This window comes from Nansenia antarctica (assembly GCF_963989245.1).
Source record: "Nansenia antarctica genome assembly, chromosome: 9".
NCBI lineage: Eukaryota > Metazoa > Chordata > Actinopteri > Argentiniformes > Microstomatidae > Nansenia > Nansenia antarctica.
In genome coordinates this window covers 37,701,176-37,715,982 of record NC_137679.1, presented here as the reverse complement: position 1 = coordinate 37,715,982, position 14,807 = coordinate 37,701,176, and the positions used below count along the sequence as shown (strand labels likewise).

At 41.7% G+C, this 14,807-nt stretch overlaps 1 protein-coding gene across 1 annotated transcript; it reads left to right on the top strand.

Moving 5' to 3' along the window:
* Nucleotides 1-10,416: 10,416 nt before the first annotated feature.
* snrpa1 (small nuclear ribonucleoprotein polypeptide A') lies at nt 10,417-14,604 on the top strand. The gene is made up of 9 exons (XM_080539870.1): nt 10,417-10,592; nt 10,793-10,940; nt 11,106-11,184; nt 11,383-11,429; nt 11,718-11,820; nt 12,443-12,522; nt 12,898-12,976; nt 13,324-13,417; nt 13,797-14,604. Exons 1-9 carry the CDS (start codon nt 10,511-10,513, stop codon nt 14,231-14,233), a joined length of 1,149 nt encoding a protein of 382 aa, XP_080395996.1. The 5' UTR covers nt 10,417-10,510; the 3' UTR covers nt 14,234-14,604.
* Nucleotides 14,605-14,807: the final 203 nt, after the last annotated feature.

Genomic DNA, 14,807 nt, shown 5'->3' with positions numbered 1-14,807 from the left:
TAAATCCTCCCTCCTTCTCAGATGCGTGCTGCTTTTTTAATCAGTGATTTCATTAAGTGCTCCTTAGCCTTACTGTAGATCACGATCCTTGGCTCTCACCACTCTTGCTTGTTACTTTTGAACCTCAGGTTCCTCAGGAAGGAACAACAGTCAGTACGTGTATTACCATAGAGGGGCGACAGTGGTCCAGGGTGGTAATTCCATCAACATCGCAACTCTCGCAAGACTTATCAGATGAATTCTGTTGATGGAACACGTCCCAGCTTATATACCCTAGAATCAGTGATGTTGTGTTTGTTTGAGTAGGAGATTGTCTGTCGATCACACACTTGATACCTAAATGACAGAGGAACAGATACAACAGATCATGTTCATAACATTTCACTAAATCAGACCCTGGTGTCAGTTGGTCAGAGATATTCTGGCCCTGAAAATTAGAGGGTCAGCTGGAGATCAGGAGAGGCTGGTGGAGGTAGAAATCAGAGGACAGGCTCATTGTGATGCCTGGAATGGAATAAGAAACGGTATCAAACACATGGTATCAATGATATCAAACAACCCATCAGAACCCCAAATATTAGCTTGTTGGTTTGATACTATTCCTAATTCCATGTCATGCATTACAATGAGGCCGTCCTCCGATTTCTACCTCCACCAGCCTCCACTGCTAGAGATGTATCAATAGAACTTGAACTCCATTATAATTATCCCTCTATGGCACACATTATGAATCCAGTTGGCAAAAAAATTTTGGAGTGTTTTTTTGTCTTAGAATAGACCAAATAAACATAATCTAAAGAAATTTTAAATAAATATTTGTTGGGGGGTACTTTTTGGGATGCGTTGCCTTGAGGCAACACTGTGCCATAATGGTCAGTCAAAGTCAAAGTCAAAGTCAGCTTTATTGTTAATCTAATATATGTACAGACATACAGAGGGCTGAAATTGCGTTTCCCTCTCATGCACGGTGCATAGCAAACAAAAACAATAAATAACAGTATAATACGACAAGATTAGACATAACTATATATACAAAAAATACTAGATAAAATATTTTAAATGTGCGGTACAATGTACAGGGGTGGAATACAATAGACAATAGTGCAATAGTGCAATAGTGGTAATTGGCTCAGTATAATAGAGTAAAGTGGCTAAAGTACGTTATTGTAAGTAATGGTAAGTAATGGCATGGAGAGTGCCCCCGAGAGGCGCCTGAGAGGTGCCCCAAGAGAGGCATGCCTGCCTCTTGACAGGTGCGCCTGACCAGTGTCATGGTGTCATGGTGAATCCATGGTGGTACAGTGTTGCCTCAAGGCAATATTTGCAACTTACCACAATGGTACGGTGTTGCCTCAAGGCAGCATTTGCATTTTAACAAGTTTCCATTACTTAATTAGCAAATAAAGTAAATTAAACTATTAGAAGGTAAGCTTTACTTAGCTATTATTATGAATATATATTTTTCCAGATTGAAAAAGGCCAGGAAAATATGTTTTCAGACGATGTTTGTGGAGAGAAATGGCTAAGCTGATCCTTGTGGGACAGCCTGCAAAAAAGGGATTCAGCATGGCCTCCAGAGAGACATGTGACACATTCAAACACTGCCTTTGGTTCCTTATGGCCCTGCCTCTTTTTCTAAGTATTGCATCATAACTGGGGATGCATTGTGTGAATGTAAAAGGCCAAGAATGGGTATGTTGCCTAGAGGCAACAAGGTGCCATAGAGGGTTATGTCCCACTAACGCTCCTGTATTTCCCAACATTTGAATCAGGACATTTCTTGGAAGGGGGTCTGGGGTATTTCCTATTAGCACACTCCTTGAAGGGAACTCTGGGATTCAAACAATAACAACGCAGTCTCCCTGACAGAGCTGAGGGCTGGAGAAATGAAACCACTCTCAAATTCTAAGACATCGCTGTCCATCCATGAGGACTGTCCATCCATGAGATTCCAAAAATATAGTTTTAACAATGTTTGTTGACAATGACATTGTTTACCAACAATGGTGTACCACAAGTTAATAGTTGGGGTTCTGATGGGGTAAGACAGACTACAAGTATTCTTCTTCTTCAAGAATCAGTGGCTATATATCATTACCGGTAATTTAAAAGTAAACAAATCTACAATGTACCCACATTGTCCCTAACCTTTTCTGATCCAACGGACCCACAGGTGGATCCGAAGTGATAGAAAGAGCTTACCTCGATCAATTCTCTTCATCGATATCACATTTTTTTCGCAACTTTGCATGCTATACGATGCCACCAATTTGTTTCCGAGACGGTAAACACGGCCGAAGTCACTTCCAGTTTTCTCCAACTGGAGAATGTGTCATGTCCGGTTTCAACGCCGAATTTCCATACCATTGGTCGGCCAACCCCAAAAAAATCCCCCCCCCCCAAAAAATAAAAATCTGATACATGAGAAAGATCAAATGGCAAAGATGGTGCCAAAATATCTCCAAATGGCCTAAACATATAGGTGTCCGCCTAAACATACCTGTACTAAAACAGGTACAAAGTTGCATTTGCTCACATTACTAGCATCGACTTTGGCACAAGTACTAATAAGACCCTGGAGTACTGATTCCTAGATGATTTGGGCGTGGTCATCAGGTTTCCAAGGTGATATTCACTGTAAAAGCTGGGGGGGTTTTGGGGCGGAGACTGAATTTGAGATGTTTTATAATGTTCTAGCTCTATTTACTCTGACACAGTAACATAGATTTTGATTCTGACACTTCTACAGCCACCCCACAGGTGTTAGCTTTCATTTGATAACAAGATCATTATGAAGGCCCTTGTGATTGTGGAGATATTCTATATTCACTGTGGGCATGTCATTTCGAGCAGAAAACCAGAGAAATTAGGTGGATAAGAAGTTAAGGATGCTCTACTGATCTCTCAGTACTGGGGACGTCCTCTGGCCTTGTTTTCTCTCTACTTCACTGGAAGATGTGTGTTTCCAGTCATTTATCCTCCTCACCCCTCTTCACCCCTCTTCCCAGTAGGTTATTGACTCCTAAACATCCCCCAGCCCAGTGCAGATTACATTTGACAGAACAAGAATGAGCGACCAAGAGTTACCTCATGTGTTGGATTGTGGGCTGTTGGCTGTTTGACTTGCTTTGCATCAACCATTGTAATATGGGGCTAAAACACACACACACACACACACACACACACGCACATACAGTACACACACACGAGCACACTTACACATACACACATATGGGCACACACACACAAACACGCACGCACGCACACACACACACGCACCACACACATACACATACACATACTCATGCACACACACACACACACACGCATACGCACACGCACACGCACACGCACACACACACACACACACACACACACACACACACGCACACACACACACACACACAGATACACACACACGCACACACACACACACAGATACACTTGAGGAGAAACAGATGCTCTCTGGTGAATGACCAATGGGCTAAGTCTTGACCTGACCAGACTGAACTATGCTCTTGCACTGAAGTACTGGTTAAGCTTGAAGCCTTACTCCTGCTGTTTCTCCTTTACTGCTTGACAACATCCAGGCCTCTCGCTGGCCAAGTGAGTGTTTGGGAGCTGGGTCAAGTTGTTCCGGTAACAGAGGTCCAAGTGCTGTCATTCAAGAGTGTGTTTGCTGCATGCCCTCAAAGGAATTATTCTCATGGTTTCATCATTTGTAGACACTATAAATACCATTTTGGGGTACTTATATATGCCATTTAGCTAGCGCTTTTATCGAAAGCAACTTACATTACAGTGATGCATATAATCTTCAGTATATATGGTCCCAGGGGGAATCGAACCACAAACCTAAGCATTGTTAGCCCCATGCTCTACCAACTGAGCCACAGAGGACCACCAACGTGGTTATTACCCGTAATCTCTTTATAGAGATGGTTTGTGGGGGAACATTAGATTGTGAGTCTCCTGGGATGTGTTTGGTTGCACCAAGGAAATTACAGTAATCCTTGGCTGCACTTTGTGGCATCTGCCTTGATTATTGTTAATGGGCGCCTCCCTTTGGTTAAGAATGGAATTGCAACTTTTTCCTTCTTTTCAAGCTATGGAGCTATGGAGCTTTATTATGATTGATGGTTGATATCAACTTTTTTGAAATGTCAGTGGGTGAATGTACTTCTTCCACATAGCTTAGCAGGTCGAAACTTTCAAATGTGATATAAGGAGAGGCTAATAACAGGGGTCTTACCCAAGGGTGCTACCCAACCTTCACTCTCTCTGTATAACAGAACAGTATGTTCTCTCTTGAAATATGAGCAAAAACCCTCCAGTCCGTGCTAGAAATCCATCAGTTAGACTGAGGAAGATGTGTCTGAGACCGAGGACAATATAGAAGTGAACTCTGACGATTATAATAATAATAATAATAATAATAATAATAATAATAATAATAATAATAATAATAATAATACATTTTATTTGTAATGCACTTCACATAAAGAAATCTCAAAGTGCTACAGATTAAAAACAAGAAGAAAGATAAACAGGTGGTCAGGGAGAGCATTCCACAGCTGATTTGAGGATGGGGGGGATGTGATGATATTTGCGCACCCCACCCCCCCTTAGGACTCTGATCATAGGTGTGATCATTTTGGGGGAGGTAATGACTATTTTACAGTGACTTATAAAGCACTGGGTCGATTGGAAACAACATAGAGAGTGTGTAGCCATATGGAACCTAACCTAACAGTAGGCTTAAGATCGCCAGGGGAACCCCAAAGCCCTCTGGACTATTGGACTATTCTTGAAACTTGAAAGACTCCTTTCATCTTTATTCAAGTTTAATTCCTGACCCTGTTTGGGGTTGTTTGAGTCTGAATCCTTTATCATCTGTACAATCCTATTTAGCTGGGTTTAACATCCCAGCCTGGCGCATGAATCATCGCTCAGCATGACTTTTATATCTTTTAGTCGCTACCGGGATCCTATTCAGCACTTTGTTTCCTCCACAGAGGGATGAGTTACTCTTGAATTAAATCGCCCAGAGCCTGTTCTTGGTGCTGCTGTGTGTGTCGGTGATGACTGTGTTAGGGAGGTGGCCCGGCATTGTTCCAACGTGACCCATTTCTCAGTCTGATAAGCGTGTATGATTGGGAGAGTCTCAGAGATGCAGTATTGGTCTGGCGAGAGTCACAAATCTTCCTCTACTGAGGCCTATCTCTCTGTACAGGAGGAGAGGCCCTGTGATGGAGCTCCCTGGGCGGTTTTCATGGGACTAATCACTGAACAACTGTAGGATATCAGGGCAGATGGATTGTCGTTGCAAAGTGTCTTGACTGCAGCTGCAGGAGTAGAAACAACAGGCAGTAATAACACTGTGGTCTATACGGCTGTTGCAAATCAAATCTAATCACATTGTGTTTATATAGCACATTTCGTACACGGATGCAGTACGATGCGCTTCATGGGATGAACGAGTAGAAAACAGAGAGAGAAAATAAAAGAACAATGAGACAAAAACAAAAGGATAGAATGTACGAGGACCATGGGAGTTAAACAGTAAAGACAGAACGAATGAGGTCTGTAGGGACTAATGCATGGAAAGCTTGAATGGAATAACAAAAGGATCCAGTAGCTACTAAAATAATATACTAATATACTACTACTAATACTACTGCTACTACTACTACTACTACTACTACTACTACTACTACTACTACTACTACTACTACTACTACTACTACTGCTACTACTACTACTACTACTACTAATAATAATAACAATAATAATAATAATAATACATTTAATTTAAAAGAAGGCGCCTTTCTCAGTCGGACATAGACACTTCAAGGACACTGTATAAAAGAAGAAGAAGAAAAAAGAACCTAATATACAATAAGATAAAATCGTCACAGAAAACAGTGGAAGAGCTCAGGCAACTATGAGGAATAGTGTTACACAAGAGATATAACAGGGATATAAAAAGGATGAGCTAAACGGACTGAATGACTAAACAACTAAAAGCACCCTAAGTAAAAGCAAGGCCAAATAGATATATATTTTTTATGCTGTTACACTCTTTAGACCTATTGATAGAACGCAGGCATGAGTCAATCAATCAATTCCCTCAGAACTAAAACCTTCAGGCTATGAGAGTCTACTATCACTCCCTGAGACGTCTTCCTCATCTTGCAATCTGCCTCTCTCACATATGAATGAAGTTCTCCTGGTTCTGAATCCCTGGGTGCACAGCCACAGAGAGATAGATAAGCATTTGAAGTGGGAGAGGTGGGAGACCATGGGCACGGGTAGAGCTGGGCTGAATGCTAAAGAGCGTCTGTGCTGGGGGGGTGGTGCTGAGTGGGCATTAGATCACCTCAGAGTCTGTGAGTACAGAAGGTTATCTCTGTCTGTGTAGCTATCGCCTAGCAGCAGCAGATTAGTTTGGGAGATCGCTCACTGAGGAGGGAACAACTGGAGAATAGTTGCCCGGGCAGAAAACAAGGGATTTGAACGATAACAATGCCACTTATCAAGTTTGGAAGTGTGGAAACTGAGAGAAAGTAACATTTATGTAATGATGCAGTGGGTTATTTTTAAGTTGCCAAACCACATCATGGGAATAATATTGTAATAATACAAATCTAATATTGTAAATAACATGTCAAATCATGTTTTTTAAAATATATATATTTTTAAGTGTGACGCCTCCCACTCTGCCTAGGTGCACGATCTCCCTACTTCCTGAAAGGCAACTGGGATTAACATATCCTGTCTCACTCTATTGGTTTAATTTATTAATCAGCTGTGCGGTAAACTGTTGGAACACACAGTGCACAGCTGATTAATCAATTAAACCAATAGAGTGAGACAGGATATGTTCATACCAGTTGCCTTTCAGGAAGTAGGCAGAGTGGGTGGGTCGTTAGGCTGAGTGGTGTCACCTGGGTTTGGGGAGCTGGGGATGTATAGATAAGATGGGTGTGTCCTCAGCTCTCCCTCTTCCTTCCTTCCTTCTGATTTGGTTCCGGGGTTTGTTTGTAAGGTCTCTGGGTACCAGGTTTTGGGGCCTTTCAGTTTTACACTACATACTGTATATCCATACACCTCTTACACATACAACATACATTATACAACCATTCACTCATGGCATACACGACTGATTCTTATCCATAATCATATACATATGTTATTTAGGTTATGTTGGCTTATTTACTTAAATAAAACTTTAATTGTATCATTTAAACACGTGTGGACTCCCTTATTTGTTACTACCTTCGGGTGTGTAACATAAGTTACCAAAGTATTTTAGTTAGCAGAATGTAGTCAATGTGGGAATCAAGACAACAACATCCCTGACCTGACAACTGGTGAGCATCAAGCCTCAACCCACTGAGATAATTGAACCACAAGATCATATACCGTAATGTTAATTCTGCCATATTTCATTTGTACATAGTAGTTGCCAGGGAGATACAGTATGAATAGCAGCCTTATACCAGGGGTATCTAAATCCAGGCCCAGGGGTCTGCACTCTTCTTTTCTCTCTGGCAGTCGATTCATTGATTTCATTGATTGGCCAGAGAGTCTACTGAGTAGAGGAAAGTAGGTGAGTAGACTAGTTTCCAAATTCCGAATCAAACCCTGATTAAGGCAACGATGAAAGCCAGCATTGCTTGGTGTTGCCCTAAGGGGCTGGATTTGAGTAGTCCTGGCCTATACAATACCCTACCCTACCACTGTGACCAAGCCTTCCTGTCAGCACATTGTTATGAGCCTCAACCTCTTTTGTTCTGTCCAGTCCAACAATCCCTAAGGAGTTGCGAAGACACCATGCCTTCTGGAGCAAATCACAGAACAACTGCCAAGCAGAAAAACCCATTACTTCTAGAGAATAAGAACAGCTACTGCTCCACCGAGCAGAAATTGCTCGACAAATCCCCTCTGGCTTACACCAATAGTAGGAGCAAAAAGCGACTTTGAAACTCAAGAGCCACGCCTGGTAAATAATAATGTGAGAAACCACAGAGGGAAAATGCCAATCCCCCTGGGTCCCCACCGAGAGGGACTTACACACCCCAACAGGAAAGGATGTAACTCATCCTGTCTGTGAGAATCACACAAATGGTAGAGAATTACAGGGGCATCTGTCTGGACAAGGAAACAATGATTAAGGCCCTCTGCGAATGAGATCTCCTGAAGTCCTAAATGTTTCCACAAAGGTTTTGTGAAAATGGCTTTGTAAAAAAAATACTTTCTGTACGTCTCTGGATACAGTGTCTTCCTGAGATGAACAGGACTAATTGCAAACTCTAGCAGGGCCGTTACTGGAGTAACATGCTCAGGTTATGATTGGAGATATGTTCAGGATTTCTTCTCTATCTGGGTAGGTTTCCCTAAATAAAGCAATTATTTTCTCTTCATAGTTTTCTTATTGTTATATCACAACGTTGAAAAACACGATCACTCTTAATGGTTAAGAAATTGACAATGACCACATTTAGAGAGATTTAAATTACATCTTGGTAGGTGTGATAGTCTCTAGATTATCATTATGAACTCTCCAGGAGTAGCATTCTCTTATTAATGTTAAAGACAGGAGTTTAATCAATTATTAGGTTAAAAAGTGCACAGGAATTCACAAAATAATTGTGGCTACACAATAGCGACACATCCTCCCTCGTGTAGACACAGCCGTTTTTAGAACTATTTGGGACATCACTGTGCAGCAGTTAACTTATTCAGAGGAAGCACACTGAATATTTATCAGTTCATGGACATTTGGTGGTATATAAATTTAGATCAAAAGAAACAATCCCACTAGGATTTACACGCTTGAAGACTTTTTTAGTGGCAGAATAGGCAATATTCAAAGTAAAAGAAATACATGCTTCTTACTGCTCTTTCATTCTCTAACATATGTAACATTTTGTTTTATTGTTTATTTATGTTAACTATGCTGATTAGGAAACATTGAACAAGAGTCCATTCCAGATCTACCATTAAGTGTATATCTATACTCTTCAGATATTAAAACACTGAAGAAACCAACAAAAAAATCCCTTTCTTAAAAATACAATTTCAGTTTGGCACGCTGCACACAAACATATAGGTGATATACCTGTATTGTCTCAATTTACTCCTATATGGGGCAATGAGCAATTTACAGTAGTATTTACAGGGTAGAAACGATGGAGGATTTAGGTCATGGAATATAAACGGTGTTAAGAAAATGATGGATCTATATGTAGACGGAGTGTTGCTTTCTTTTGATCAATTATGTAAAAAATATCAAATTCCTAAAAAACACTTCTTTAAATATTTACAGTTAAAAAGCTATATGTCATCAAAATATAAACAGATAATGTGTATACCACCTCTATCAAAACTCGAGGAAATAACACTTGTACATTTGGAAGAGAAGGGCCACGTATCTAGGTATTATAATATACTAGTGGCACATAGTAACTAGACAAATTAAATGCTTGGAAATCTGACATACAAGAAGACATTGACGAGACTGATTGGAATGCTGCTTGTTTAAAAGCGCAAACACACACGATAAATACAAGGTTTAAACTACTTCAACATAAATGGTTGATGAGAACGTACATAACTCCTGTCAAGCTCCACCATATGTCTGCTAACATCCCAGACGTTTGTGTTAAGTGTGTAGATGAGAAAGGTACTCTATTTCACTGTCTATATGGGAGTGTCCGAAGATCCAACATTTCTGGAAAGATGTTATAAAATGTTTGTCTGAGATATTTAATGCCAAAATACCGTTAAATGTAAAACTCTGTGTGCTTGGAATATATCCGGAGGACTTTATACAGACATCAAAACAGACCAAACTTCTGGACTTTGGACTCCTTCAAGCCAGGAGAGCCATAGCACTATGCTGGAAGAGTATGGGCGCTCCATCATTGAGAATGTGGAAGAGGGGGGGCTCTTGGAATGTATTGGTCTGGAAAGATTAACCTATATTATTAAAGGCAAGCGGAAAGACTTTGACAAGCTGTGGGAACCATACATGAAGAACATGTAGGATAGAATACTTTATACAAAGTGGAGGAAAGTTTTGTTTTTGTATTGTTTTTTATTCAATCCAAAATTGATGCAAGTTGTGTGTGTCTATGTTTGTGAACTTTGTTATTGTATGTTTCTCTTTATTTGTCTTTTTGTTGTTTTGTCTTTGATGTTGGTATATAAAAAATGATAATAAAATATTGTGGGGAAAAAACAACTATGCTGATTAGGCCTACACTATTGTAGTATTATGGAGACTTGATTTTCTAGATGCAGTTTTACGGTTCAGCGGTAGAAGGCGCTCGCTAAAATGCATTTAACTATTCTCATTTTGTGAGCGAGTACCCGTAGTTCTTCTTCCGGGCGCCAGCGTGTTGAGAACGCTTTGAAAGACTTGTTACTTTTGAAATAAGAAACTCGCCTGTCTAGTTGTTGCTTTTCTAATCCGTGTTAGCTCGTTATCACAGTTACTGGCAATATGGTGAAACTGTCGGCAGAGCTGATTGAGCAGGCAGCTCAGTACACGAACCCCGTGCGGGACAGAGAACTGGATCTGCGAGGTGAGTCTCAACCCGCCAATCTGATGCTAGGCCTTGTAGCTAACTGTTAGCTTACAGACTTGGGTGATGTTGCCACAAGTAGAATATGCAATGCAATCCTCAGGTCCAAGATGGTACACTATCTTATTTTGCTATAGATACAGTGTTTTCAACCAAACAGAAGTTAACCTATTTTTTCCTCTTGTATTTCCTTCATGTAGGTTACAAGATCCCTGTACTTGAGAACCTCGGTGCTACCCTAGACCAGTTTGACACCATAGACTTCTCTGACAATGAGATCAGGAAACTGGACGGATTCCCTCTGCTCAGGAGGCTCAAAACGTTGCTTATGAACACCAACAGGATATGGTAAACTGGCTATGTTTCTAAAAGGGTGTCGTTTTTGTTTCACTCGTTGTTTTACACCTCTTTGTCTTCGTCTGAGGTTCTCCTTGTCTGAGAATCATAACAGTAACATCTGGTGATGTACTAACAAATTTTTTTTTTGTTGCAATGATGTGCTTTTCCTCACAGCCGCATTGGTGACAATCTTGAGCAGGCTCTGCCATTTCTAAAGGAACTAATCCTCACAAGCAACAACATCCAGGAATTGGTAAGTCGTCTCATTATCACCATCAGTACAGATTGGGTTTATCAGTAATCTCGGAATCATATTGCCTTTTCAAAGGGATCGCCAGGTGTTATCGCCAGGCCTATTCAATATGGTAAATCCAAATACCGGTACCGGTAGTTATCATTGTAAATCACAGTACATTGTTATTATTGCGTAACCTTGTGTTCTCACCACCAGGGTGACTTGGATCCATTGGCCTCAGTGAAGACATTGACCCTTCTCAGGTATGTGGTGAACACTCTGACTCCTGACGTGGTCATATCACAACAGGGGACGCCGGTGGAGGTAGAAATCGGACGACGAGCTCATTGTAATGCAAGGAATGGAATGAGGAATCATGTCAAACAAGATGGAATGAAAATTATTCTTTATTCCATTCCTTGCATTGCAATGAGCCTGCGATCATTTCTACCTCCACCAGGCTCCCCTGCACCACGATTATGATAAGGATGCATATCAGGAGGATGAGGTTAGTCAAGACTGAAACCTTCTATAATCTGTTCCCATTCCAGCCTGTTAAGGAATCCAGTAACCAACAAGAAACACTACAGGCTCTATGTCATCAGCAAGATCCCTCAGATCCGGGTTCTTGACTTCCAGAAGGTGAAGCTCAAGGTAAGTGCCGCTGGCCTTTGCTATGAGATGAGCATGGTTACGTCATAGAGAATGAATGAATGGTCTTTATTGTCATTGCTATAGTACAGGTACCAAACAACGAAATTTGGGAGGGGTGGCTCCCCTGGTGCTAGGAAAGAAAAAAAAACTAAAAAAACAAGAAGGGAAAGGAGCTGGTTAAAGGGAACACTCTTAAAGGTTCTAGTTGATATAATACAAGTAAATGTATTATTATGATTACTTGACATTGACAGAATGTTTTAATGAGGCCCTTTTTGTACATTTCTAACCAGGGTACACACACACAGCCTTGGGCACAGTCACACCCCCTTCAAACTAAACGGGTGTAGTCAATAACATAATCACAAGCGGTAGCGTGATAAACAACCCTTCCAGCAGGAGAACACGTTAGAGGGCAGCTATATGAGAATGTTCTGCCCGGCGACCAGAGGTCATTATTCTCCCTGGCATGTTTAGAACGGTGCTTTATTTGAAGTTGTTTCCCCACAAACGTCTGTCTGTCTGTCTGTCCGTCCTAACCACTGCCTGGGGGTCAAGGTGCCCCGCCTGTCTGATGATAAAAAAGCTTTAACTTTAACTGTGTGATGATGTATTACCTTAGGAGCGCCAGGAGGCGGAGAAAATGTTCAAGGGCAAACGCGGTGCTCAGCTCGCAAAGGATATTGCCAAGCGAACAAAAACGTAAGATGAAAGTCCCTGTCGGACAGCAGCTCCCTAGAATCACTGGACACTGGCGGTGGGGTGGTGTCGGAATCACCGGAATACTACTACTACTACACCCCCCCCCCCCAATCACCCCTGGTGTAATACGGTGACTGGTGTATCTAAAACCTGGGGTAGCCAAACTAGGCTTGTAACTAGGCTTGTAAACCCAAAACCACAACCCCACGCAACCATGTTTCTTCGGAGCGCTGTCCTTGGGGCATTTCTTGTCCGTGTCAGTTTATTTTACTTGAAGATAAGATACTACACCTGAGATACTACTACACTGGTTGAGAGGTTTGAGAAGCACCTGCCTCCCCCATGTTCTCTCTAACACGGCCGCCTGTGTTTCAGGTTCACCCCGGGGGCTGCCGTGCAGCAGCAGCCTGAGAAGAAGGCAGGCCCAAGCCCTGCGGATGTGGAAGCGATCAAGGCACTCAATGATTTTTTTTATTTGTTTCACAAAAAAAAAAAAATATATATATATACTAGCTGTGTATATGTGAGCCTCTATTTCTTGTTTGGTGTTTGAATCTGAGGGGATTATTGTGTTGTTCACTCTGCTTTCTTATGAGCTCTTGAAACAGGATGTAGTGTGTTCATACAAGCACGTTTTACTGTGGCGCACAGGTCAGCGTGTCCTGCAGGTCCTGCCTCACTTATTTATTGTTTTAATACGGGTTGCTAGGCGAAAATAAGTGGAACTGAGCGCCTGATATCCCAAAACCGACCCCCTTACCCGCCATGTGAACTGATGTATTTCTTTCTGTTTCTTTCCAGAATGCCATCGCTAACGCCTCGTCCCTGGCTGAGGTGGAGAGGCTGAAGGGCATGCTCCAGGCTGGACAGATCCCTGGACGGGAACCCAGACAAGGTCTGTACACAGGATCAAACCGGCCGCATCTGGTGCATTCGATTGCTGCCTGAAAGCCGCTGTTTACCACTAAGATTTAGCATAGGATTTAGCATAGGGCTCCCTATTGGGTCATTCTGAACTGGCATCGATTTGCGTGGTCGGGCATTTCAGATGTTCCTAGTTCCAAGGAGCGAATGAATTAATATTGCAAAACTTTTAATCTGGATCAGAATTATTATAATTTTTGCGTTATCCTGTTTTGATCCATTTTGAAACACTGGGCCCTGGTGTTTAGCCCAGTGGGTGGCGCTGGCAATCCCATCTGGGAATCACTTCATAGCATCCTACGCTTTGGCTAACCCTTTTCTCCTTTATTAAATGTTCTGTTCTTGCCTAGGTCCGCCTGAGGTGATAGAAGTGGAAGAAGAGGAAGAGGAGGAGGAAGAGGTGGTGAAGGAGGTGGTGGTGAAGGAGGTGGTGATGAAGGAGGTGGTGAAGGAGGTGGTGAAGGAGGTGGTGCAGGAGGTGGTGCAGGTAGAACCGGAGGAGCCGATGGATGAGGGTGGTAACGGAGAGCAGATGGAAGAGGAAGTAGAGGCCGAGGAGGAGGAAGGAGAAGAGGAGGAAGCGGAAGCGGAGGAGGAAGAAGAAGAAGAGGAAGTACAAGAGGTAGTAGAGGAGGAAGAGGAAGAGGCTGAAGAGGAGAAGGAAGAGGAAGAGGAGAAGGAAGAGGAAGAAGAGGAGGAGGAGGAAGAAGAAGAGGAAGAGGAGGAGGAAGAAGATGATGATGATGATGATGAGGAAATGGAGGACACACCTGTCAATGGATCGTGATTCTTTAATGTGAATCTATTGTCTCCAGTTTTGATTGTTTTGTAGGTTCATATTTATGTTGAACGTGCATGTACCGTTTTTTTTATTTTATTTGAGAAAGTAAATGTATTAAACATGATTTTTACAAACTTGTTTCTTTGATTTCACTTAGAATGGATAAAACTGAAACCCATGATGTTAGTGTTACGAAAATTTGCATTGATCATTTTGGATGATTTTGCTTTCGGTCTGTACATAAACACTTCTCAGAGGTAATCAGTTTTGGAAGCCATTGCAATTGGATGTCAGTCTGATATCCATAATCCTTTTGTGTGTAAAGTATTTGATTTACATTATGCTCTTTTGGCATTATGTTATGTGGTGCTTTACCAAGTGAGACCACAAAATACAATAAATTGCTTTGAATAATGATCTCTGTCCTAGACTGTAATTCTGATATCAGAGTCATGGATGCAGTGCATATTCTCAACAAAAGAAAACGGACTAACATGCACACAACACAAGTTCACACCAGAGGTTTCTGGGGTTATTGCTCTGCTATGGTTCTGTCGCCCCCTAGTGGATGACGATACCC